Source organism: Cydia pomonella, chromosome 20 (genome assembly GCF_033807575.1).
Source record: "Cydia pomonella isolate Wapato2018A chromosome 20, ilCydPomo1, whole genome shotgun sequence".
Lineage (NCBI taxonomy): Eukaryota > Metazoa > Arthropoda > Insecta > Lepidoptera > Tortricidae > Cydia > Cydia pomonella.
Window position 1 is genome coordinate 17,230,031 of NC_084722.1, and position 27,781 is coordinate 17,257,811.

The following is a 27,781-nucleotide window of genomic DNA, read 5'->3' on the forward strand; positions in this document are numbered from 1 at the left end:
TATTAATTCCGTTCGCGTTTACTGACAGTGACTCCATCTGCCTACCCGAGAGATCGAAGTGAATGAAGTGAGTTTTTTTTATATTCAAAATGAGACCGTTACTTCGGAACCAATCTGATAGGCATGCGGCAGTCACATTTAGTTGCGCATCTAGGGCATCACAGGTCGGTGCGCACACAACCACCGCAACGTCATCCGCATACATGAAAATCTCGCCGGTATATATAGCGTCGGGTAGGTCGTTAAGCAAAAGGGAGAACAAGATATTAGAAACTGATGATCCCTGCGCTACGCCCATGCTGGTATGCACCGCGTCCGACTGCACGCGGCCGCTGTCTGCCACCACCACCTGAGACCTGTCGCGCAGCATGTCCATCATGAGCTCGAGAGCTCGATTGGCAAAGCCATAGTGGCGCAGTTTGTCTTCCAAAACGTCATGGTCCGCTACGTCGAACGCTTTAGACAGGTCACAGCATAAAATTGCGACTTGTTTTTTGCACTCTCGAGCCTCTAGTATTTGACGTACTACGTGACGTGTCAAGGATGTAGTCGAACGGCCTTTGCGATATGCATATTGCCGGTCGGATAGCGCGTTTGTTGCCATGAGGTGGTCGGTTATTCTCGCACTAAGGCCGTACTCGAACACCTTGGCTAGAACCGGGATGATGGCGACCGGCCTGTATCCGTCGATGGCCTCTCTCTTGCCCTTGCCCTTAAATAGCGGAGCTATACGACTTTTCTTCAGAGCGTCCGGAAATACTCCCTCGCGGATACACCGATTGTATGCTGCCGCCAGTATGGGTGCCAGATGCGGTGCTGCAGAACTGAGTAAGACGACCGAGATATCGAATATATCTCTCGTCGCTTTCCTTGCTATCCCGGATGTAATGATCCTATACACTTCGTCTGACGTGAAAGGCCTTAGTCTTATGCACCTGTCGGCGGGCGGGCGCGCGGCGCGCAGTGCGGCGAGCGCGGCGGGGCGCGAAGCGGGCCGCGCGCCGCTCGCCGCCGCTGCCCCGGCTAGTCCGCGATTCATAGCATCGGCGGCATCTTTTTTACATATAAAGTGATCACCGTTACAATCCCTGATCATATCCGTGAACTCTATCGAGTCATTGATCAATCTGCCTCTCTCCTGATTTATTATTGTCCACATCGACCGGATAGTGTTAGTACTCTTGTGTAATTTATTTGTATAAAAGGACGATTTTTTTAAATTAAGCATTAAGGTGTATTTATTATTCATGTCCGTTATTAAGTTCGAAATTGTCATATTGCCGGGCAAAAGTTTTCCAATGTCTATTATGTCAAATAATAATTTCTTAAATTCATATATGTCACTAGTTACCCATGAGTTCCTCTTATGATTGTTTACCGTGGTAAGCGGAAAACAAATTTCAAATTTGTTCCTAATTATATTGTTGATGGATATGATCAGGTTTTGCACGGACATATTGTGTCTGTGATCTGTATGCTATAGTTTTGTGATCTACCTACAAGACCAGTAATAAAACAGACGTCAAGGCAAACGGTCGTTTTTCTTGCTATCGCTCCCGGTTTCATATATATCATCTGGCTAACGAGGATAATTCGTGCGTTTTAATTATGTCGCAATCGTATTTAGGAAATTTGCCTATTTTTGATCATAAGACTACCGAGTGGGCGATATTCAAGAGCCGGTTAACAAAGTTTTTTCTAGTGAACGGTATATCGGAAGTAGAAAAAAAAAGTGCCATCACGATTACACATTTATCGGATGAAAGTTATCGGTTAGTGCGCAATTTAGCTTATCCAAAGGAGATAGATTCCTTAAGTTATGACGCGCTGGTTTTATTACTCGACGAACATTTCAAACAAAAGCAGTGTACTTTTGCGGATAAGGCGAAGTTTTTCGGGGCGATGAAGAGTGCAGACGAAACGTTGAGCGAATGGGCGGCAAGATTAAGAGGTCTGGCAAGTTATTGCGATTTTGATTCTGCCCTGGAGACGAACCTCAGGGATCGTTTCGTGCTCGGTCTGGGCTCAGGTTCCGTGCGCGATAAACTATTCGAGCAAAAGCCATCGTCACTAAACTTTGCCAAGGCTTTAGAGTTGGCAGAACAGACGGAGAGTGCCCGAGAAGCGAAATTAATTACCATTAAGGAGGAGCCAGTTTTTCGAGCGCAAACGGAGGGTGGATATCGCGGTGGCGCGAGAGGCGCGCGCGGTCGCGCTAGCGCGAGCGGCAGCGGTCAGCGGGATCCACGTTCGACTCCCGAGCAGTGTACGGTTTGCGGAATGAAAAATCATACGGAAATCAATTGTCGTTATAAATCGTATAAGTGTCAAAAGTGCGGCAAAAAGGGTCACTTAAAGAAAGTTTGTGGTGAAAGTGCGCGAGTGCATAACGTTTCCGTTGGCGAATCGTCGTCGTTGAATCGCAGCGAGGTAGACGATTGTGAGGAATGTCAAATGTTTAACTTAAGGTATGTAATTACTAAGCCGATAGAATTAAATGTATTAATTGGCAATCAAAAATTACAAATGGAACTAGATTGCGGGTCTGCTACCTGTGTTATGTCAGAAAAGTTATATAATGACATGTTTTGCGAGTATAAATTGTTAGATAGTGATATTAGGATGTGTTTGTATGACGGACATAAAATTCAACCCCTGGGATTTTTTTATGTCACTTGACCTATAATGGACAAACTAAGGAATTAAGAGTTTTTGTAGTCAAAAACGGAGGCCCGCCTCTATTGGGAAGAGATTTTATGTCCGCATTTAACTTGACCTTAACGCAAAATGTAAACAATAAAAACTTATCTGCTGACGGCGATGTGGCTACATTATTGGAACAATATCCCGAATTGTGGCAAGACGAGTTAGGGACGTTTAATAAATTAAAAGTACATTTACAATTAAAACCTAACAGTGTCCCGAAATTTTTTAAGCCTCGCGCAGTTCCATTTGCATTGAAAGGGCAAGTTGAACGTGAGTTAGACAGATTAGTTAGTTTAGGTATTTTAGTACCGGTTAGCTATTCACAATATGCCACCCCTATCGTACCGGTATTAAAAGAAAACGGAAAAGTTAGGATTGCTGGCGATTTCTCGGTGACTCTTAACAAAGACCTGATTATCGATAAATATCCCCTACCGAAAATAGAGGAAGTATTTGCAAAACTAGGAGGGGGTGAGCATTATAGCAAAATAGATTTAAAAAACGCTTATAATCAATTTGTATTAAGTGACGAGTCACAAGAGCTCACGACCATCAATACACAGAAAGGTTTGTATAAATACACTCGTCTTGTGTATGGATTAGCCAATGCGCCTGCTATATTTCAGAAGTCTATGGAGATGTTACTTTCAGGTATCGACGGAGTAAGTTGTTGGCTGGACGACATCTGTGTTACCGGCCCCGATAAAATAACACATCTGGATCGGTTAAAAAAAGTATTGCATAGGTTAAATGAAGCAGGGCTTAGATTGCAAAAAGAAAAGTGCGAATTTTTCCAAGACTCTGTAACTTATCTCGGCTACTCAATTAGTAAAAGTGGTTTGCAAAGTAGTTTCGCAAAAGTCAAGGCCATATTGGACTCGCCTGATCCTACTAATGTGGCAGAGGTTAGGCGTTTGGTGGGGATGATTAATTATTATAGGAATTTCATCCCTAATGCGTCTAGTGTTATGCGGCCGTTATACGATCTGCTCGGGGCGAAAGCTCAGTGGGAGTGGGGTGTGCGTCAGCGAGAGGCTGCGCAACGCGTAAAACGTGAGTTGGCTTCGGAGAGAGTCCTGGCCCATTTTGACCCCACGGCTCAACTTGTTTTGGGGGTAGATGCGGGACCCTCAGGCTTAGGAGCGGTACTTAGTTCACGTGACGTCACCGGAGTCGAGAGGCCGCTCGCCTTCGCGTCAAGGTCACTTTCGGCTAGTGAAAAAAAATTATAGTCAACTTCACAAAGAAGCGACGGCTATAATATTTGGAGTAAAAAAATTCCACCAGTATTTGTACGGTCGAAGCGATCCGTTTATTTTGAAAACTGACCACAAGCCGTTGATATCTATATTTAATAATAAAACGGGAATTTCAATGACGACAGCGCTGCGGTTGCAAAGGTACGCAATAATTTTATCTGCTTACAATTACAATGTGCAGTATACATCGGGCGAAAACAATATAGTGGCCGATTATTTTTCTCGCGCACCGTTAGCGGATACTTGTTGCAAAAGTGACCATGAGCATGATACCTATTCCTCGTTAAAGTTTTTGAATTCATGTTCACCAGCTGTTTTACATAAAGACATTCAGCAAGCGACCGAAACTGATAACGTATTACAAACCGTTATTAAGTACATGCAACGGGGGTGGCCAAGGAAAATTAAATGTATGTCGATTCTTTCTTATTTCCGCAATAAGGCAGATTTACAGTATGAAAGTGGGTGCCTATTGCGGGGCCACAAGGTCGTAGTTCCCGCAGCACTCAGGGTACGCATATTAGATGAATTGCACAGTTCTCATCTGGGAATTGTAAAGATGAAAAGTAATGCACGAAGTAGGATGTGGTGGCCAGGTATAGATAACGATATCGAACAGAGGGCCGGCTCGTGCGCGACGTGCGCCGCGATGCGCGCCGCGCCGGCGCGAGCGCCGCCCGCGTCGTGGCCGCGCCCGGGCGCACCCTTCCAACGCGTTCATATCGACTATATGGTAATCGGTTCTCGAACGTATTTGATTCTGGTAGATGCGTATAGTAAGTGGATAGAGTGTTGTCATATGGAAAATGGAACGGCAACTAAAGCGTTGATTGGCAAGTTAAAGCAAATATTTTCATGTTTTGGCATCCCTAACTTGCTTGTATCTGACAATGACGTAAAAATTGCTTCCGCGGAATTCAGAGAATTTTGTTCCAGTAATGGTATTAAGCACATGACGTCTCCTATCTACAACCCGTGTAGTAACGGACAAGCGGAAATAAGTGTAAAAATTTGTAAAAAAATCTTAAAATCAATATTAAAAGAAAATTTGCCAGTACAAGCTGTACATGACTCCTTGCGGGGATATTTGTTTACATACCGAAATACTGTACATACTTCTACTGGGGCGACACCTGCAAAATTAATGTTTGGTCGCGAATTAAGGACACGATTGGACCTTCTACTGCCAAAAGATAATGACCCAACATTTTTTTTGCAGGAAGCCTCTAATATTAGTCGGGAATTTCGCACCGGCGATTTAGTATGGGTTAGATGGTATATTGATAGAAAAGAAAGTTGGGTAAAAGGAAAAGTGCTAAATTCAATTGGCCGTAGAATGTACAAAGTATTTGTAGCTGATTATAATACCGAATGTATTCGTCATGTCGACCAAATATTTAAGCGTCAGGAAACAGAACAAAATTCTGATTTAATTAGTGAAACCATTATGTCACAGTCACAATCATTTTCACCCCCACCTGCTCCACCTTCGGCTACCATTGAACCTGGACCGAGCACAGAGCTCCCAGAAATTCTGTTAAGTGAGAATAACGAATCAACAGAGGGCAGGGAGGAGTGGAATGACTGTGAGGACGCTGACACAGAGGGTGAACGAGAAATGCCTCATGTACCGCCAGCGGAGGCACCGTCTCTGCCGCAGGCAGCCGCCGGTTTTGATAACGCGGCTGATCAAAGTGAGGATTTGCCGTCCGCCCAACGACGCTTGCGTCCCAGAGTCAACGTAGATTTTAAGAAGTATTTTTAAGTTAAGCACCTGTTAATTAGCGTGTTTGTTTGTTTAACAGGTTCCAAAATTAATGGTGGAGGATATGATCTGTATGCTATAGTTTTGTGATCTACCTACAAGACCAGTAATAAAACAGACGTCAAAGCAAACGGTCGTTTTTCTTGCTATCGCTCCCGGTTTCATATATATCAGTCTGTCTATAATTTGTTGCCAGTCTACGCTCTCTATGGCTGCGCCAAAATAGGCATAGTTACGAGGCGAGTAAACGCGAGCGCGTCGCGTGCGAGGCGGAGGCTCGCGGCGCGGACGCACCAGCGCGGCGCGCACGGCGAGGTGGTCACTAAGATTGGTTGTTACGGGAGTTGCACGCAGTGCGTCGCGCTCCCCGTTCCAGTACATGTGATCCAGACTGGTTGCAGTCGTTGTCGTGATCCTTGTGGGAAAACTTACAATGTTTTCATAGTCATGGGCCCGAAGGAGGTCATGTAACCTTTTATAGACCGGTTTTGAATAATCTAAGTCGTCTATGTTGGTGTCCCCTATAATAACACAAACTCTCTCGACATTAGACAATTTTTCGAGCAGACGTTCTAGGTACCATAGGAATTCGTTGTTAGCTATTTGACAGTTAGATCTATACAAACAAACAATAGTTACATTAAATTCTAAAAGATCTATAGCCGAGATTTCGCAATAGCGATCCGCGGACAAAGAAGTCAATTCTAAGTTCTCTGTAGCTATTATCTGGTCACGCACATATAAACATGATCCGCCGTGTTCATTCTCCGCTCTGCAGTAGCTAGATATCCGTTTGAAGCCATCTATGTTAACGCATTGCAACTTAGCTTCGGTTAGCCAGTGCTCGGTTAAACCCAGTACATCACAAGCCATCTCATTTTGCAGTAAGACCTCTAATCTTTGCGTTTTGTTGTCTAACGCTCGGATATTTTGATGACATATGCGTAATACAACATCATGCGAAACAGGTTGAACATTTGTTTTTATTTTGTTTTTTAGTGCGACAGTGGCGGGTAGTTTAGATTCGCTACTGGCGCGTAGCAGCGATGGCAGCGGCTCCCCGCGCAGCGCGGGGTTGGCCTCGAAACCACTGTGTGAATTTAACACGCGGTGGCTATACCGTCGGCGTATTAAACGTGTCAAAGTAACTTTCTGGAATTCCTATCAGAAATGCAGCATGCTCGTTCGTTTTAATCTCTCTTTTAGATACGACATAATCGTCTGAGTCAATAGTCTTTCTTAAAAAGCTTACAATGTTTTCTGTCGTTGTCTCTGGTCTAAAAGACCACGCCTGCAAGTATTTAACCTTTTCAACCGCTTTGATGTCGACATGTTCGTTACCTGTCCCTACAAAGACGTTTTTTCGTGATGGTTTATTGCGCTTATAGGATACCTTCTTCCAGCCTATATCGTGATCTCTTGACTCTGCGTCTTGCTCCGCGGGTGTTATGGCCACACACGGTGGGTTGCCGATGTCATCGCTCGGCTTTATATCGGAGGCATTCGGCGCTGCAGTTGCGATGGTCGGTTGCGGGGAACACTTACGCTGTAGTGCGAGAGGTGCGACAGATGTAGATGTAGTTGGCAACTCCGGTCTGAGAGACAAGGACTTGCGCGGCATCGGCGCGGCCGTCGTCGCAGGCGCAGTTCTCGCCTTCGCACGCAGGGCGCGCGCTGACTTCGTCTCCGTCCCTCCAGCTGGTGACGTACCTGACAGCAACTGCTCTGATTTGTTCTTCAGTGCTGCCTCGGACGTCCTCGGTTGACCTCGTTTAGACGTTTCGGTGTCCTTGTCTTGTGTCTTTTGAAATTTGTCGTTGTTCGATTCTAATTTAGCGTAGATTCCGTCAATTTTGAGTTGTATCTCTAAAAATTTTTCTTGTAGTGGCTCCATAGCCTTTAAGATCAATTTTTCAATAGCTTGCAGTGTCACTTTTGCCATTTTACTCGAAAACTATAAAATAATTGACGAGAGTGTACTGTTTACGTCTATCCGCGGGGCGGTCGCGGGGGAGAATAGGTAAGATTTGATTACAGACAACGGGACAAGGGAAACTAAAAAAGTAAATAAAAGCTTGTAAAAAAGCTTTTAAAACGAGCTATTTCAAATATCAAATATCAAATATCAAACATTTATTCAGCAAATAGGCCACAGGGGCACTTTTACATGTCCATTTTTACAAACAATAAATTAAAAAAAAAAAAACAATTACAAATATCGAATCTATGAAATAATAAATACTTTATTAGAGATGTATACTGTCTCTAAATGTCAAATTACACAAAAAAAAAACTATGATAAAAAAATAAAACCATAAAATACTAAAATTCTTTAGAGATGTATAAGTCTCTAAGTGTCAGAGATAAAATATAAAAATATATATTAAATTATCCTTAGAGATGTAGAGGGTCGCCAAGGCTTGAATTCTTATATAAATAATTAAAAGACAAAAAAATTAAAACAGACAAGAACCGAATGAAGTGTCTCACGTTAATGTCACTCAAAAGTAAAGTTACATACTTTAACATAACCTGTACCCCGTGTAAGCTTAAACAGACCGGTCTCCACAAACAGCACCCGTTCACGAGTATGACGTGTATCTCAGCCATCGCCTCCCTCAACCTTCATTCGGGAAAGTGGCGACCCGATCAACGACGCCACCGTAAGTAAAGACTTTTAAGCGAGCATGACATGTTCAAGCTGCCGGGTTGTATTAATATAAATATAATAAAAAAATTGTGAGATACAACATTTGTGCTTGTAAGTTACATTAAAGACGGCATAGCGCCACATAAACGCAACTACATATTATTCATAAGGAGTGCCTACCTATAAAACTAAATTATAAATTTAAATTGACTTAGAGATGTACAGGTCTCTAAGTGTCCAAATCATTAAAATAGGTATTAAAATAAAATGAAATTTAAAATAAAATAAAATTTAAAATAAAATAAAATTTAAAATAAAATAAAATCTTAGAGGTGTATAAGGTCTCTAAGTGTCCAAAACTAAAATAATACAATCAAACGAGAACATGATGTTCTCTTGTGTCAGTTCTACTGGACGCTAGTATGGTTATTTGACAGGAAGAAAACGAAAACACTATTACTGACATTTTTATCATACTATCAAGATCAAGCTACTGGCTTAAAGGCATCCTTATCATCTATGAAATCATTAACAGCATAATACGCCTTACTTAACAAAGAGCTCTTAACGTGTGACTTAAATTTGTTAAGAGGCAAATTCACTATATCAGTGGGAACTTTGTTATAAAAACGTGTACAGTTCCCGACGAAAGACGTACTAACCTTACGGAGGCGGTGGGCGGGCACAGCAAGACCTATAACCTACTTAAGAGGGAAGATGGTGAAGGTAGGTAGGTATCACTATCTCATTTTAATAGCTAGCTTCCTGTTGCTATTGTAAATCTGCAAGTAGATACAAGGTTTTAGCGTCTACACTCAGTATATTTTGTACAAAGTTGCAGGCGTCCATAGGCTGCGGTGACTGCTTACCATCAGGCGGGCCGTATGCTTGTTTGCTACCGTCGTGGTATAAAAAGAAACACCTAGGTGTTCCTAGGTACTAAATACCAAATAGTACCTACCTACTTCAACTTCAACTTCAAAAATCGTTTATTCAAGTAGGCTTAAAAATAAGCACTTTTGACAAGTCAGTATACAAAAAATAAAATATATCTATGTATAACAAACATTCATTGGATTTTAAACAAGAAATAAATAGATACAATGTTAATGTTTTACTGATACGATGTTCGCACCAACCCTGCTTCCAATTTAACTTAGCGCTGGATAGTGTTTTAGTTACGATTTACGTCAACAAATCATTAAGAGTACAGTCAGCTGCAGTAGAGATGATGGGACATGTTGAATTTTATAACAAAATTTTAGTTAAATACCTACACGGAAAGTGATCAATTTATCATAATAAATAAGACACAAAAAATTGAAATGACAAAAAATACAAGACTTCAGACAATAAAAATATTATAAGTTTTTTTTGTAATTTCCATAAGGAAAACATTTGATTCCTTACAATTTATAAACAAAAATATACAAACGTAACTAAGTAGGTACCTATATAAACGCAATGTGTCACCTTCGAAGTAGCAATTTTGTTGTTTTTCATACTTCAAGTTCAAGAATACTTCAACTTGATCGTGACGTCACGTTAAAGTTTAGTAAGGGGCGATTCGCACGTAGAAAACAATCAATGAAACTGGACATACTGGGAATTGGACATTCGAAGCCAGAATGATCGAAAACGCCAATTGATACTTAAATAATGTATGGAGATAGTCATATGATTACGATAATTTTTTTCTTTTCCATTTGGCGTTTGTCAATATACGGTTGTCATCTAGGCTTACACTTAACCTGGAGGATTGAAAATCTAGGGGGGGGGGCTTAGTCCAGCAGCGGGAGTTAAAACATTTCGCGACGTTCACAGATATTGTTTTATTAAGATTTTTATCAAAAATATTAAAAAAATTAAAAAAAATTGAACTTCTTCACCATGCCCTATTTTACATATTTCTCAATAAAATTGACCACTTTTTAGTGGCATTAAAATAAAAATAAAAAACATTTAATTGAAATTGCGCCCAAGATTTGAATTCAATTTGTAAGTATGTATGTGACGTAAAGCTGTTGAAATCCTTAATAATAATTCAAACACACCTAATTGTTAAAACTCAATGTCGAGTGTCGGTCGACACAGTTTTCAATTATTTTAGTTATTAATAAGGTCTGCGATGGCTGTATAAATGTTGATTTATCGGCCATTGGGCCGATCGGCATTTTTTACCGCATCGATCACAGATATGTCTTGACTTTGGGGTAATCCGGCAGAGACCGGAGTAGCATAGCACTGTAACCAGGGTGTAAGTTATTCTCTTTCGTGTACTTAAAATATATTTTAATTTCGACACATTACCAGATTTATGAGCGGGTTTAAACTTTAAATAAAAGATTTACAGATTAAATTAATAAGGAACTTTTTTATCGACAATCTAACATTATTAGTTGTTTCTACAAAAGAATAGCGGTTGTTTGCATCAAGAAAGAAGGAAATAAAGAAAAAAAAATATTGTAGTTTACACAATAAAATAATATAAACAAAATGGAATCGAACAAGTATCGTTTTTATAAGAGTATAAATAAAATTTGATGATATTCATAGACAGACTGTTAAATCATAACATATAACTTTAGTCTTTCCGCTCGTGCGGCAAGATACCTCGATATGGACGCTCTCCGACAATCGCACATGCGGCTAAAAAATTGCCGCCTCGAGGCTGCGCGCCGCATGGCATGAAAATTTAAAATATTGCTTTGCCACCCGAGGGTATTACTTTTCGAGTAACGAAGCCGTACGGTCGGTATGTACCCGCAAGTTAATACCCCCACACATAAAATTTAATCAAATGAAGATATTTATAAACATCATATTTTACCAGTGAATAAATTATCGCTCCTGACAGTCATTTTCCCGACGCCTTTGAAATATTCACAAAATTACGAAGTTATTTCGGTTAAAGAACTGACAAATTATTGAACCCGTTTTATGATATTATTAGAAGGAACGAAGTATCCAATTATATTCTGATGTAAAGGAGTAATATTAACACAATCACGGCCCAATCCGAACAATACTTATAAGATCTCACACCAATACGATACCGATATGTGAAAGTAAAAAGTGACGTTTTTGGTTGAAGAAATGTCACTTTTGACACTGACGGATCGGTATCGTATCGATGCGACCTCTTATAAGCATTGTTCGAATTGGGCCGTCAGTGCCAGCGCGAGCTACGCGCAACAAGCGTAGCCGATAACACTGGAAAACCCGTATGTAGCAAAAAGTGCCTTCGAACAGAGAACCCACCTACATGCCTCAATTATGTCATTTATGTTTTATCCCTTTCTTACAAATATATAAGTCAAAATGATAGAATTAGACAAACGATTATGTTACAAAGAGCGCCGCCAGCGTTGTAAAATGTACTCGACCAATTTAAGAAGGCTCCGTTTCCATACATATTGTTAGCAATCATTTACCTTCTTAATTCAGTCGGATAATATACCTAATGAAAAAGCACGAGTGTTATAATATACTGAAAAATCACGCGTGTTTAATATATAGGATTATGAGCCAAAAATCGGTGGTATAAAAACGCCGTTCTGAGCAAGTGTGTTGAAGAATAATAACCATTGTGAGTGCGCTGTGATAGTAACCCGATGATTATTTTTACATTTTTTAAGCTTGTTGCGAGGTCTCATAGAGCCACTAGTTTATAACCGGTCAACTTTTGAAACTTTATTTTCAATAACCCTTTCCGTATGAACTTTAAAATTTATAGGTGTACGACAAAAAGCAATCATTGATTATACATCGATAAAGTTAAGCCAAGCGTTCACACTTCATTTGTCATTCTCACCGCTGTTTAGACTCGCCGAAGAAAACGGGCTGAGAACGAGCTATTTTGGTCCGAACACGGGACTGGTTTGTACGAATTCGGTTTACTGGTACATTATTTATTCGGTAATCGGGAGATCGATTCTAATTTTATGGGTTGGAACTGGATTTGATACGATCTAGACTATCATATTGGGAATTGAAGTGTTGACGGGCATTTCACGCACGACTTTCATTTCATATTGCATGCACCGGGAGCGATATTTAATGTCGTATTAAATCTAGTTCAAAATTATACTTAAGTACTTCACTGGCTCAGTGACCCTAACAAGATCTTCGCCTCTGACACAAGAGAGCGCCAGTGCCCTATCCTGCGGCACTTCACGCCAGTTGGGTCTTGCGAGGGTGGACAGGTCTTTTAGGACTTCGTCATTCCAGCGGTATCTGGGACGCCCAGACGGACATTTTCCGACCAGGTACGCTTATACGCTTTTCTGACACGATCCTCTCCCATCCTCTTCAATTGACCGAGCCAGCGGAGTCGTGTGGCTTTGATCTCGCGAATTATATTGGGCACCGCAACCAGCTAGCTGCTCTAGCTCCCTATTCTTCTTATGCCTCCAAGTTCCATCTTCATCTCTGATAGGCCCCCAGAATCTTCCGCCAAATTTTCCTCTCCGCCACTAAGAGCTTGCTCTCTTCTTTCTGAGAGTCCAAGCTTCACATCCATACATCAAAATTAGCTTAGTTACAGTCTTGTAGTCAGGAATCTTGGTGTAACGGATCAAAATTATAACAAATTGTTATTATCTGAATCGGGTTCCAGGTTAAAGACGAGATTTTAGGCAGATTCTTGTTATAGCTAAACATTGTTAGTGAAATAATAATACAAGATTGCAACATGCGTGCTTGATCTCTTTATACTAGTGTGTTTTGCCTTCAAACGGGACTGTTAGAATAGTCAATAGTTAGAAGATATGTAAAAAGCTTTAAATTTAGGTTTTTTTTTTTTTTTCAATTTAGAAAAAAAAAAATGGTTAAATAATGGTTTAAAATATTGCCCTAGTTTAAATTAAATATAAGTAGATATCTAAAGATGTATTGCGTGAGCTTGCGATACTTTTTCTCCGAAAAAAATACCTACCATGGATACCTTACATAGGATCTCAATGCTTAGTGACGAGTCTAATAAGAAAGGTTATCATTGCCTCCGCACCTGCGTATAAATCGCGACAACGATTTGTCTCCTTGTCGCTAGGTATCCTCTTGTTGCGCGTCGTTTGTTATCGGAAATTGTGAGTGCCGCTAATCTCTGAGATACGATATTTGCAGCTGGGCTCTTAAGAGAAAGGGTAAGAGCTGTTCTCCACACAACCGGTACCGTTGTCTCCATTTTCATTTAAGGATATACAGGGTGATTCAGGAGACGTGAGCAGGATCAAGCTTGAGCATTCAGTAAGTTATAAGCAACTGTTTCGTACCAGTATTTGTGAGATTAACGTTCTTTTATTTTTTTTACTGTTCAAAAAAAAATGTTATAATTTATTTACGCCATGTATGGTCATCCTATTTGTTTTATCCATAACAAGTGACAAATTGAATGTCATCGGAGTCTGGTTACTTTTGAAAAATCGTATCTCACTCAAGTGTGACATTTTGTTTTCTTCATAATCAAACTGCTGTCATAACGGTTAAAGAGGTTTTATCTTTCTTAATTAAGTGTTGTAGGGTGTCCATGATTGTAGATTATCAAATTTGTCCTTCCCAAAAAGTTAAATAACAGAAATAAAGCGAGATTGTTTTACTTAAATATGATGATGAACGGTTCATTAACATTTACTGATTGTGTAGGCTTAGTCCTGCTCACGTCTCATGAATCACCCTGTATAGGACATTATGGAATATATTTGTACAAAATTTGATATCTATTAGCCATTACTATGCCTCTTCGTTTGTTATTTTTAGATTTTTGATTATTATAGGAGTTAGGAGCGAAAACCAAAATTATCTCGAGTATGTCGCATCCTAGCGCATCGTCTTATCTGCCTCATATCTCACATGTACATCGCTGATTCTGTTGGTGCAGTTAGTAACGTAAAAATATATTCCGAGCGTTTAGTAATTTGTAATACATTTCTACCCAATATGAATTCAATAACATGTTTTCTGTGTATTAAAAAATTCCACACTTCACTTGACTCTTGTAATAATTAAAAAATCTAAAATTATTAATGTCCACAAAGTAAAGATAGTCCACGTTTGTACGAAAAGGCGGCTTCAAGCGGTCATCCATCATTCAGCATTCACCATAGTCGCGTTTTTGTACATGATCAAAAATACAGCTTTCTCTGAACCAAAGGTTTCCTTTGGCAGAACAATTTTTTTATGTTCCTACGGCCTGATTCGAAGTATGATTAAGACACGTTTAAGATCTTGGAAAGGAAAGGAAGATTAAAAGATGGATAGCTAAACGACATGACAAAATTGACGTTTATTTCGATTCCGCTGTGATCCCAGTAAGAACTATCTACGATATTTCTAACGTCAATGTGACATTGGTTGCCCGAATCGAGCTGCTTCTATCTATTATACGACATATAAACGATATCTAATTGAGAAATTATTTGAACCAAAACTTACCGTTATGTTATCTTTATCGTATCTCATTCTTCGAATCGGGCCGCTAAGCTGTATTTTAGAAGTGGAGCCACCCAGATTTTGGGGGAAGGGGTTGTTTCAGCCTCGGCGATGTCTGAAGTTAATAACTGTTTATGTTTAGGTACGAAGTCAAGTTTCAATAATTTTCAACTAGATCAAAGATGCAGAACAATCCAAAATTTCATGTAAATCGGTTCGATGGTTATTGATTCCCAATTCAAATTTCCACCCCCCTTTTCACCCCTTTAAGCGATGAGTTTTGGCATTTTAAGTATCCTAAGTCGTCACCTGGGACTCAAACTATAACAATTTTCACCTAAATCGGTTCAGCGGTTTAGGCGAGGAGCGTGAATTAATTTTACGTTTATTTGATTATATTTTATATTATTTTACTTCAATATGGTGTCAAGATGATAGCATAGATGAATTCTGCATCTCAGTTATGTGAAAACGATAGGTACCACACTTGGTCTAGAGTTTAAACTAAGTATTTACTTTATAAACAAAGGCACAATATTCCTACATAAACATGGAGACGGTAAAAAGAAAAAAAAAATAGATACCTACTGCAGTGCTGCCTTCAGTCGAGTCATGTAAAATAGAACTTGGCCTATAGTGTGTTCACAAAAAAAAAAACTTAAAAGTAAAATCTTGGTGGCTCCACTTCTTAAATCCATTCTTGGGTCCGATCTGCCATCACGAAACAGTTTAAAAAAAACCGGCCAAGTGCGAGTCGGACTCGCACAGGAAGGGTTCCGTAAAATTATCTATAAAAACGGTCACCCATCCAAGTACTGACCCCGCCCGACGTTGCTTAACTTCGGTGATTGGATGAGAACCTCGAGATTGGAAAGAAATATTTATATTATTCTGTTTTTAGTATTTGTTGTTATAGCGGCAACAGAAATACATAATCTGTAGAAATTCCAACTGGCTAACTATCACGGTTCATGAGATACTGGTGACAGACGGACGGACAGCGGAGTCTCAGTAATATGGTCCCGTTTGACCCTTTGGGTACGGAACCCTAGCCTAGCCAAGCGACTTCAGACTTCATTTTAAATGAATAACGGCCCGATCGGAACTTTAAGATACGACAAATATTAGGTCATGATACGATATGGATGGGATATGTCAGTGTCAAAAATGACGTTTCTTCAAACAAAAACGTCTCTTGACACGTCTATATCGTATCTAGACCCAATATTTGACGTACCTTAAAGTTCGAATTGGGCCGTTTCTCCTGATTTATCGGTAAGTATATGTACAGTCAGCATCAAAAGTAGCGGATCAAACAAGGTTTCAAAAGTATCTTGTAACAGCTTAACAAAATGTGATGGTTCTATATATAGAACAATTAAGATGGTAAAAGATATACTTTTGAATGTAAATTTTAGAGATTTATCTATATTTGGAAAAGTTATCCGGAATATCAGATACTTTTGGCGAGTTGTTTCATCCGCTACTATTGATACTGACTGTACTTATTCTGAAAGCTTTAATAAGTACTGAATAAAATAACGATAGAAATGCAAACAGGCCTAAATAAATGTGTGTGCACATTGTACTAAGGGAACAGAAACCGGTACGATTGAGACATCTACATTGTTTATGTTTGTGTCGGTTTGTTTGACTTCGCAGTTCGCACGGACGGCCACGCTCTCATCGCTATCGTAGTGGGTCATATCATATCTACTCGTACTTTGTATACTTTCAAACAGTTTCTGACAATGATTTAGTCGAGATTCAAGAGAAATGACAAATGAAAGAATGAATTTTATTTACCAGAGAAATGATTATAAATATGTAATAAGTAGAAGTGCGCACATATCTCGGCAACAATATTTGCATGCTAATTGTATTGCAGTTGAAATATCGGAAACGAGGGTGTTAATTAATGTTTTAAAATCCCGACTTTGCGATATGCTTACCCCTTACAATGTTTTATCATCACACTTACGAAAAAAACAAAATTTTAAGCGAAATAATTCTTAATTACGGTGACATTTCAAACATTCGTCCGCCATATTGTCATTCTTTGACAGGTCAGGCATCGATAGCACGGACCCATCCGGTATAAAGGTCACAGCTCATTAGAGCCACCCCGCACCCGACCCTCACCGCCTCGTCTCGAGCGGTTAGTATTCTTCGTATGGATTTCTATGGGCATGCGCTCACTACATCAACTTATCCGGTGGTGGTACGAAGTTGATGTAGTGAGCGCATGCCCATAGAAATCCATACGAAGAATACTAACCGCTCGAGGCGAGGCGGTGAGGGTCGGGTGCGGGGTGGCTCTAATGAGCTGTGACCTTTATTATCCTGGAGCCATGATTGAATATTGTGTAATAATATTTTAAACGGCTATATTTATTTATTTGCGAATGTACATTAATAAAAATAAACTAATTTATCTTTTAAATAAAACTAAAAACGAATACTGAATAAAATTAAAACATGTCTAAAAAGTTTGGCCCCTTGGCAACGGCTATTAAATTAATCAAATTAAGTATTTATAAACACAAAAAAATTAACGTAAGTATTTTAAAGGTAAAAATCATTTATGAATTCTCGTTTCGTATAAGTGACATAAAAAAAAACGATAACTCATTCACTTATAGCATTTTTTTTTCACAATCCATAACTCCCGTAGGATCAATATGGGCCTTTGTCCATCAGTACACCTGCATGAAATAATATCTTTTTTCGAGCAAGTGTGATGAATAGATATTTGTTTTACAAGGGGGCAAAGTTGTTGTTTAACCGCTCGTGCTAATATTGATACCCGAGCAAGCGATAGATTCCAAAATTGAACCACGAGCGTAGCGACCGGTTCGAGAAGTGGAATCTTGAGCGTTGCGAGGGTTTCAAGGCACGAGGGTTAAACCAACTTTGCCTCCGAGTGAAACACAAAAATTTTCACCACACCAACGCGAGGAAACTACTAACTATGCAATACCAAAAAAATCTAACTAAATCAAATCCAAATAAACGTAATAAAAATATTAATTTCAAAATCATCATTTAAAAGTCAATTATACCAGCTAACATAAGAAAACAAACTCAAAAATTGCATCTGATTACTTTGCCCCACATGTGGATAAAATGCAACTTTCTCATTAGTTTCTGAACAATCAAGAAGACCTTTACCAGTTGGTGTGGTGAAAAACATATTAAACAACTTTAGATAAACATTATTCACTAGGATCTAAGAAGCGTTTGCTTTGAGAAACCTCTGATGTCTTCCAAAACATTCTGTCGTTATTAGGTTTTGCTTTGGCATCGGCAAGCCCACGCAAACCATTCCAGCTAACCAACTCACTGCCGTCCTTGTCTGACAATAACCGACTCTATCACCACGGCGTAAGATACTATCAACTTCTTTTCTAAGTTGGTAACCTATGTGCTTTGTAAAAGTCGTATGAGCTATAGAATGTTGATAGACTAATATCGTTTTGAAATTAGAATGGAAGTTTAGTAGTTTCAGTTGGTTTTATTGCATGTACAATTAGAAACGTCTATTTGGTTTAAGATATTTAAGATTTATGAAAGGTCTTTGACTAGATCATTCATTACTATATGTGTTTTAGTGTAATTATTTTAGCATGACGTGGGAAGGGTAAGCTTCTTCATATTAATAGTCATATTTTGACTAAGTTAACATGAGTGCAATCACCTAGTGTTGAAATATGGTACTAAAATGTTGTCCAACAGTTAGTTTTAGTTTATAATTACCAGAAATATATTTTACGTTATTGATATATCCGAAATAAATACCAAACATGACCTATTAGCTACACGGGGGCTGTTAGAATTTTTTGAATGAAGAAGAGCGATATAGAGGCCACCCATGACCGAAGGCTTACGGAACTGATGATTTTTGTTTTCATTCAATAAATAAATATTATGGACATTATTACACAAATTGACTATGTCCCACAGTAAGCTCAATAAGGCTTGTGTTGAGGGTACTTAGACAACGATATACAGGGTGATTCATGAGACGTGGGCTGGACTAAGCCTACACAATCAGTAAATGTTAATGAATCGTTCACCATCATATTTAAGTAAAACAATCACGCTTTTTATCTGTTATTTAACTTTTTCTTAAGGACAAATTTGATTATCTACAATCATGGACACCCTACAACACTTAATTAACAAAGATAAAACCTCTTTACCGTTATGACAGCACTTTGATTATGAAGAAAATAAAATGTCACACTTGAGTGAGATACGATTTTATAAAAGTAACCAGACTCCGATGACATTCAATTTGTCACTTATTAATGATAAAACAAAGAGGGTGACCATAAATATCGTAAATAAAATAAAACTCTTTTTTTTGAACAGTAAAAATTAAATTAACGTTAATCTCACAAATACTGGTACGAAACAGTTGCTGATAATTTACCGAATATGCAGGCTTGATCCTGCTCACGTCTCCTGAATCATCCTGTATAAATAAATAAATATTATATGTAAATATTTATATATACTTAAATACATAGAAAACACCCATGAATCAGGAACAAATATCCATGCTCATCACATGAATAAATGCCCTTACCAGGATTTGAACCCGGGACCATCGGCTTCGTAGGCAGGGTCACTATCCACTAGACCAAACTGGTCGTCAACCTCCTGTATTATAAAGCTTTTCCTCGAAGTTTCGCAGCAATTATTTTACTTCTTCGAACATTTAAAAGTCATCGGTTGTCATTATATATCAAACTCGGGACTCATTTTAGTTTAAATTGGTTCTCGAATTTTCATAAATTTGTTCGGAAACCCCATTCATGCTAATAATTGCCTATCGACTGACAGAAATATATTCAATAAATATCTCGTCAAAACGTTTATAATTATTTAAAAATAAAATCATTTTCCAATACTTCACTTGAAACTTTTCCCAACTGATCAGATAACATGCCGGTGACAACGTAATACGTATTTTTGAACGCTCCTCGTAAACATGTCAAATCGCAACCGATCAATTTTAGACTCTGCTGCGCTAAGAATAAAGTTTATATTAGCACGGATACAGTGATTAACGTTCGAAAACTCACCTGTGTAAGCGCTGCCAAAACTTTTATTGTGGGACGCCGATAAAATAAGAGTTTTTATGACGTTTCATATTGTAAAACCGCGCTCATTTGACGCGGGCTGGTTTTTCGATTAAACTTTTTTGTTACTTTTAAATTAGGTATTACAAATTCTTAATTGCTTATAGATTATTCTATGTTTATTTAATAGTTAATATTTAAAACTTTTATTAGGTATTCATAATGTATAGAGTTAGACCAATATAAGTTGGCAGCGATTTTAACAGCCCCGACGGTGCATGTGTTATTATAAATGTCAAAGTTTTATGAAATTCTGACGTTTACTTAACTCTTGCACAGGCTGGCCTATCAAAATCGCTGCCAACTTAGCTTGGTCTGACTCTATCGGGATATGGCGGTAATATACCTACAATTTTGACTATTATTAAAGTCAAACATGCCCTGAAGCTCGATTCAGGATTAAGGGACTGTTATCCACCCAATGTCCTTAAAATTGATGTCACTTAAGCATGACTAGACCGGACCGGGGCCGGTCCGGAGCTTTGGGCGCTTTGTTACAATTTTTTTTTTTTTTTAGTAAAGCAAAATAAAAATGTTAATATTCATTATAGCACAATCGGATTAAGACCAACCTCGAAATCTCTAGAACAGTCATGAAATTTGGTATGTAAATAAATTAAAGGCCCCTTTTTCATGCCCACCCCATTTGACATTTGGGGACCTCGAGGAATCGCAGCCATCTTGGAAAATGTGTACCATCCTGAAGAAATTCGCGTTTTACTCTAAATCTACATTCTTTATGAAAATATAGTGTAAGGCAACATTAAAGCTTATTAAATTCTACACAAAAAAAGTCCTTGATATCTTTGCGGAAAAATACATCTTGTTATAGAAAATACTTGCTGAATCTAAGTTTAACGCTTATGCACTTCCAGGGGACATTCTCTTAATAGAAAACTCGGAGGAATATGAATTCCACTTCTAACTATACATTTGTACGTGATCTACCCCAATATTAACATTTTACTCGACTTCGACTGAACCAGAAAGTAGGGTTATGGGTTTAAGTACTGATGATTCAGTACACCTTGTATCTGGACTACTACTATACTGGACGGATTTTGTTTAGATGACGCATCGGTAGATTCCCCTTACCCTTCACAACTTGTTTACACTTGTTTTATTACAGAAAAATTAAACCAACCGCCTCGAAAGGACTCCAAATATTAAATCATATTTTTTCTTCTAGCGCCTAAACTATTTAGCGGATTTCAATAAAATATACATCAGTAGATCCATAATTACATCCAACAGCAGCTTAACAAAATGTGGTAGTTCTATATGTAGAACAATTAAGACTTTAAAAGATATACTTTTGAACGTAAATTTTAGCGATTTAAGTATATTTGGCGCGTTGTTTCATCCGCTACTATTGATGCTGACTGTACTATTTAAAACGTATGACGTCTCTATTCTCCAAACTACAGGCAAGTGGTGGTGAAACGCGGCCGAGTTGTTTACATTAGAAGCGTCGACAATGTGTCCATACATCTGTTAGCAACCGCAGACGCAATTAACCTATTAATAACAGCGGCATGTAGGCCTTAGGCGCTTAGCACACTGCATCCGATTCACACGTCGCTCCGACGTGCGAGCGGGATGCCGCTAATACGCGCATAGCTTTGTCTCGCTCATACATTGCCATGCGCCTTAGGTCGGAATCACACGGAGGTAGAAATTTATTGTAGATGTATATCATTTTTATAGGATTTTTAGTAAGTTTTTTGTGAAAATTTCGAAAAGCTCTTGGAAAATTTCAGGAAAATTTCATAGGAAACAAAGGAAAACTTCTAACCTTAGAACAATGTGTCTGCAAACACGAATTAAATTACTTTCTAAATAGAATGTCTATCCGAACACTTCACTATTGGGTGAATCTTCTTCTTCTTCAACCTAACGTTTTCCCGGCCTAGCGCCAGGGTCCGCTTTCCTACTTAATCTTCTCCACTTTGCCCGGTCTTAGGCATCCTCAGGTGTGAGATTGTTCTCTTCCATGTCCGCTCTCACGACCTCCGGCCAGCGCTTCTTAGGCCTACCGCGGCCGCGTGATCTAGGACCTTGGACAGTGAGGTTGAGGCATCTATTTCCGACGTAGTCTACTGGTCTGCGGCTTATATGGCCATACCATCGGAGGCGACTTTCCTGCAGCTTATCCGCTACGTCACGAATTCCAAGGCTGCCACGGATGTGTTCGTTACGTATGCGATCTAATCGCGTAACGCCACACATCCATCGCAACATCTTCATTTCGGTGACGTGAAGCTGCTGGACATGTCTTCCGAATTGGGTAAATAACAAAAAAAATATCAAAAAGCGGCCAAGTGCGAGTTGGACTCGCCCATGAAGGGTTCCGTACCATTTATGACGTTTTAAAAAAAAACTACTTACTAGATCTCGTTCAAACCATTTTTCGGTGGAAGTTTGTTTGTTTATCATTCTCTTATTTTAGAAGTTACAGGGGGGCACACATTTTACCACTTTGGAAATGTCTCTCGCGCAAACTATTCAGTTTAGAAAAAAATGATACTAGAAACTTCAATATCATTTTTGAAGACCTATCCATAGATACCCCACACGTATGGGTTTGATAAAAAAAAATTTAGTTTTAGTTCTAAGTATGGGGAACCCCCAAAATTTATTGTTTTTTTTTTCTATTTTTCTGTGAAAATCTTAATGCGGTTCAATACATCTACTTACCAAGTTTGAACAGTATAGTTCTTATGGTTTCGGAAAAAAGTGGCTGTGACATAAACGGACAGACAGACGGACATGACGAATCTATAAGGGTTCCGTTTTTTGCCATTTGGCTACGGAACCCTAAAAAGACGTAGTTAAGCATAGTTAATTGTAAAGATAGTTTATTATTCAAGTAGGCACATTACAATGCGCTTATGAAAGTCAAATAAAGCTGCGCCGGCTCTAACCCTACACCTCTGACCCGAGAAGATTTAAATCCCTCCTCCATTGGAGGAGGGTATCCCAATATGGACCGGCAAGAAACTCGGTGGGGCAATGAATGGTACTCGTAGATACTTTTGAAGAGTTGTTTGATCCGCTACTTTTGATGCTGACTGTACATTATGATACATTACAATACAAGTGCAAAAAGTAAGAAATTCGCAACAAGTGGCGATAAATTAAAACACAACCGCAGGGAGTACTTGAAATCAACACGAGTTGCGAATTACCTATTCTCTCCTCACGTGTATCGTACAACGTTTTACAGAACATATTATGACCCTTTATTTTCGACTTGGGCAAGTAAAGTGCTAATTAGGTACCGCGTTAGGGCCTCCGCTAGCTGGCGCGGGTGCACGGAGCGGACGAGCGGGTTAACGAAAAATAGTATGAGCAACGCTAACTGAAGCGGACGCGTGCGGCGGATTTCACCTACAAATAGCACCCGCGGCGGGCGTCCGCGTCAGCTAGCGTTGGCCCTTAGTGCGGTAAAATGCTGAGCGCCTCTCGCCAATAAACGTTACAGTTTGGCGGGAATAAATATGTATTATATATAAGTTTTAATTTTAATATATTAAAAAAAATAGCCCCACATGTAAGTGTAAAATAACATTAATAGTTCAAATCGTTTATCAACATTTGATGGTGATAATTTAGTGATACTGTAGTGCTTCTGGCATGTTTGCGGACGCACATGTGGATGATTTTTATGCTATTATGCGAAAAAAGAATGCATCAGTGGTACACCGTATACGCGGGAGCACCAACGGGATCCTGAAAATGATAGCCGAGCGGTTGGATTCCGGTATTTTGGGACGATTTATCGAATTGCATGTTCACAAACGTGCAGTTCGGTAAATCGGCCAAGATAACCAGCAATCTAAAGTTACCTAATTTAATTTATGTAATTTATTGTGCGGAAGGTAACATAACATAGGTTGTAAGTTGATACTAACAAATATGGACTGTACTAATTGTCTGAGATTTTTTTATTTTTTTTTTTATAATTTGATAATTCACTTTTCGGCGAAGAAATACATCCTGAGAAAACCAATTCATCTATTTTACCACTGTGATTTAAAAAAAACAATCGATTCCTGGTGGCGCAACGCTTTTTCGTGGAGGCACTCAAAATGATATGAATACCACTTGGCCACTTTTAGTGCTGTCTGCGCTTATAACACTCATCATCATCATCATCATTATATTTTGTCGTCGTCGAGTTAAGTTTAGATTTAAATACATTATTTGCGTAGTAATAAAATATAACAATGACATTCAAATTTCGAATATATCTTCAAACAAACGAATTAAAGGCTATAGTCGGACTTTCATACATTTGCGACCTTTGATTGTAGAGAATGGATTTTTTTGTGGTACCAAATGCAAAAAGTAGGTTTGGAAGTACCAAATGCAAAAAGTTGAAACTTACGCAAGTAGTAGACAAGAATAGCAAACAACTTTATGAACAAAAACTGCAGGTGTCGCTAGCTCGTAATACATAAAAAAAGTTTGAACTTTTCAATTCCTTTTATTTCCTTTTTTTTAAACAAGTGATATTAATATTTTCTCTAAAGATGGGTCTCTTACTCTTAGTTAATAGAATATGGACTAACAATTAAAAAAAAAATTGTGTGGGTTAAAAATTTATTAGAAAATCATTATTTTCTGAAAACCGTATAAGTGACATAAGTCAGAAACTGTCAAACATAAGAAGCTGAATTTTGGGCAAAATAATAGACACCATTAGGGGTGCTTACCACAAAAAAATCCATTCTCTACAATCAAAGGTCGCAAATGTATGAAAGTCCGACTATAGCCTTTGATCTCATTTCTATTAGAATCAGTGGAGATGACGTTTTGTTGAGTGTGGCGTAACAATGCGGTTCCTGAACACATCATATAGTGCTTATAATATGTGCGTAGCTGTTCATAGTATAAAATAAAAATGTCATGTGAGTAGACACTCCTGAGGTGTTTTTATGTAACCTGCTATCAGCTCGTTTCATATACATACATTCTTATTTAAATAATGCTTTTCATTGTGTATCCGTCACATAAACTACTATTATTTTCATAAATATATTTCATGGCTGATTTGAGAACATAAAATACCTATTTCAATTCACTGTAAACATAATTTAAAAATAAAGTAATACTCTTCATTTCTTTGATACGTCGCACAATATTATTATATTCACGTAAATCGTGTTTACAAATGAGCTGGTTTCATAATATTTTAGTACGGCTCCGTTTCATATGATTTATATGACTTTTATTACGGCAAAAAAGAAAAATCACTTCCAACGAACATATTTCATTAGCAAACGTCTTAGAATTTTGTCGTAATGCGTAATGAACGTTTTAAATCATATTGAAAGCGTTTGTTGTAAATAATGGGGCTATTAATTTTTATCTTTTAAAATGTGAGTTCAAAGAATATATTGTTATGGGTCCGTTTCCGCTCTTGTACTCGTAGAACTGCGAACGGGACTAACTTTTATCGCGGCGGTCAACTAGAAAACAGTGGTCCCACCGCCAACTATCAGCGAGCTCGGCTATCAACTAGTAAAATTATGTACTAGAAACAGTTGACAATCAGCGGGCGGCTAGTAAACATTGTATGGAATTATCGCTTACTCGCCGGGCGGTGGGAGAGTGTCTTCGCCGGCGGTGTGAACAAGCCAGCTATGAACTATAAATATATATCTCTCTCTTTTATTTACACGAAAGCGATTATCTTTTGTTCGTTTCTTGAGCTAGAAAATAGCCGATAGTTCATAGCTTACTCGCTCGCGGTGGGACCAGTGCCTATATGTGTGTAAAACACGCCTAAATAAACGTCAGTTTAATCATGTAAAAACACCTTTAACGTAGCCACGGGTTTTAACACCATGTAAAGATTCATGTTTGGAAAGACTTGGATTAAAATATATATTTAATTTTTAGGTACTACTCAACAAGCCGACACTTAGCACCTATTTTATAACCTTTAGACATAGAACTGATAGAATGGCTCTAGAATAGCTGCATAGTCTTAGCCTACAGGCTGAGGTGACAAAAAAGCGTTTAAGAAGTTCAGCTAGAGCTTTAAGACCCACAATAGCTGTTATAGTGCATGTTAAGCAGCTAGTGTTATGGCTCAAAGTCTATAAAAAAGTTGATGGTAGGCATCACAGTTTCAATTCACTGTTAATTTGACATTCTTCTAGCTTATAATATCTATAAGTATCTAATTATTGTAGGTAACCCGGTATAGTATTAAATGATTTTGTTGATAATTTAAACAAATGTTTAATGAACAATTTGAGACCAAAATGATACCCGAATGCTGTTCTCGATCTGCTGTCGTACAGCGAACACCGCAATATTGAAAGATTTTTTTATAAACATACCCCACTTAGGTGTTGTTAAGTGTTAATAAATTTTTAAAAATAGCACGTATTATTGGGCTATCCTGTATTATTTATTTGTAGAAAACGCATGGCATTCAATAGATGAACATTAAAAATAAATTATTAAACGGATTTCAGTGACCAAGGCTGAATACTTATTTCGCACATCGCTTGGTCTAAACTTAAAAAAAAATTAAAAATATATATATAAAATTTCAACCCGCGTTTACCCATCAAGCGCCTCATGAAACTGTTTATAAGGCAAATGACACAATAATAAATTCAGGTTTTTACTGTAAATAAATTATACTTACAAAATAAACAAGGCTGCCTCTCTAATCCAGACACAACACAGCACACTAAGAAAATCCAAGTAGAAACTAACAATCTAACACCAATTTCACAATTATAGGTTCGATAAAATCCACACTTCAATTAAATGAAAGCTTGCTCAAACGAAATCAAGAAAAACACTTAAGAAAACTAGTTACTAGTAAAAGATAAACACTTGTCTAAAAATTCTTACGTGTTTTTCAAAATAGATCCTAGTCTACACTTTTTCACAAAAAGCTTTGACCAGGATCTTAAGGAATAAAATTATAGTCTACAGTTTGTAGCACTTGTAGCACTTGTGAGTTTAGGCTTTATCATAACACTTATCGGTTTGTCACTAACATTTCACTACAGTTATCACTTATTTCTACCGTGCTCTTATGAGGTCTAAGATCTCAACATAAGCGCACACCACGTTTAGCGTCCACAATAAGTTAGGTTTAGTCTTAGATTTTTGTTTAGTGTGAGGAATGTTGGTGGCCGAGGCGCAGGCAGCGACTAACCGCTGCGCCGTCGGTTTACGACGCGCTATAGATCAAACTTGCGCAGACGCAGCAGTGAACTCGTAGCGCACGTCATTTACTAAATAGAAATATGAAAAAACCTTAGCCGAAATGAAAAGATTGTTATAAAAAATCATCGTCTGAACTCGTTAACGTTCCAGGCCAGGATTCAAACCATCGACCCGCAGTTTTAAACAAGCAAGCTCATATTATTGGCGCTGTAATTATTTAGTACAAACACGTCGTTCTAGGAATCTACTCCGCAATTTTTGGTATTGTTTCCGTTTGTTAAAACAATGTTTCATTATCAGACAGGTCTGTTGCGTACGAACATTATATAAGTATAGGCAGTCAAAATCAAATTAAAAATCATTTATTTTCAGGCAACAAAGGCCCACTACATACCCTACAGACTAACATACATATAATAAACATAACATAGTATTTTGCTATGCCACCTGTTCTGATAGGATTCGGCAGATTCCCACGGAACCTAAACTGCCACGACATGTATCTGCGAAAACGCCTCTTAATATGAATATGTAGTCAAAATTCTAAAAACCGGCCGCCATCTTAAATTTCTTCATTTTGCCCTATATCAGAAGATTCAGAAGTTCGTCGGCTCTGCGAGCCCCG

General features: G+C 38.4%; 2 protein-coding genes across 3 annotated transcripts in view; one reads left to right on the forward strand and one right to left on the reverse strand.

Annotated features, from left to right (window-relative positions):
* Positions 1 to 27,445, reverse strand: part of LOC133528776 (TWiK family of potassium channels protein 18) — a 67,846-nt gene extending 40,401 nt beyond the window's left edge. The window contains exon 1 of one of the 2 annotated variants that reach the window (XM_061866240.1): positions 26,624 to 27,445. The gene's annotated coding sequence lies outside the window, so the exon portion shown is untranslated. The remainder of the gene's footprint in view (positions 1 to 26,623) is intronic. The other variant, XM_061866241.1, reaches the window with a different exon arrangement.
* On the forward strand, positions 1,581 to 5,861 carry LOC133529142 (uncharacterized). The gene is made up of 2 exons (XM_061866780.1): positions 1,581 to 2,468; positions 5,771 to 5,861. Exons 1-2 carry the CDS (start codon positions 1,609 to 1,611, stop codon positions 5,781 to 5,783), a joined length of 873 nt encoding a protein of 290 aa, XP_061722764.1. The 5' UTR covers positions 1,581 to 1,608; the 3' UTR covers positions 5,784 to 5,861.
* Positions 27,446 to 27,781: the final 336 nt, after the last annotated feature.

Bases quoted from the DNA above. Each gene is read 5' to 3' on its own strand.
- LOC133529142 (XM_061866780.1), top strand. From the start codon at position 1,609: ATGTCGCAATCGTATTTAGGAAATTTGCCTATTTTTGATCATAAGACT.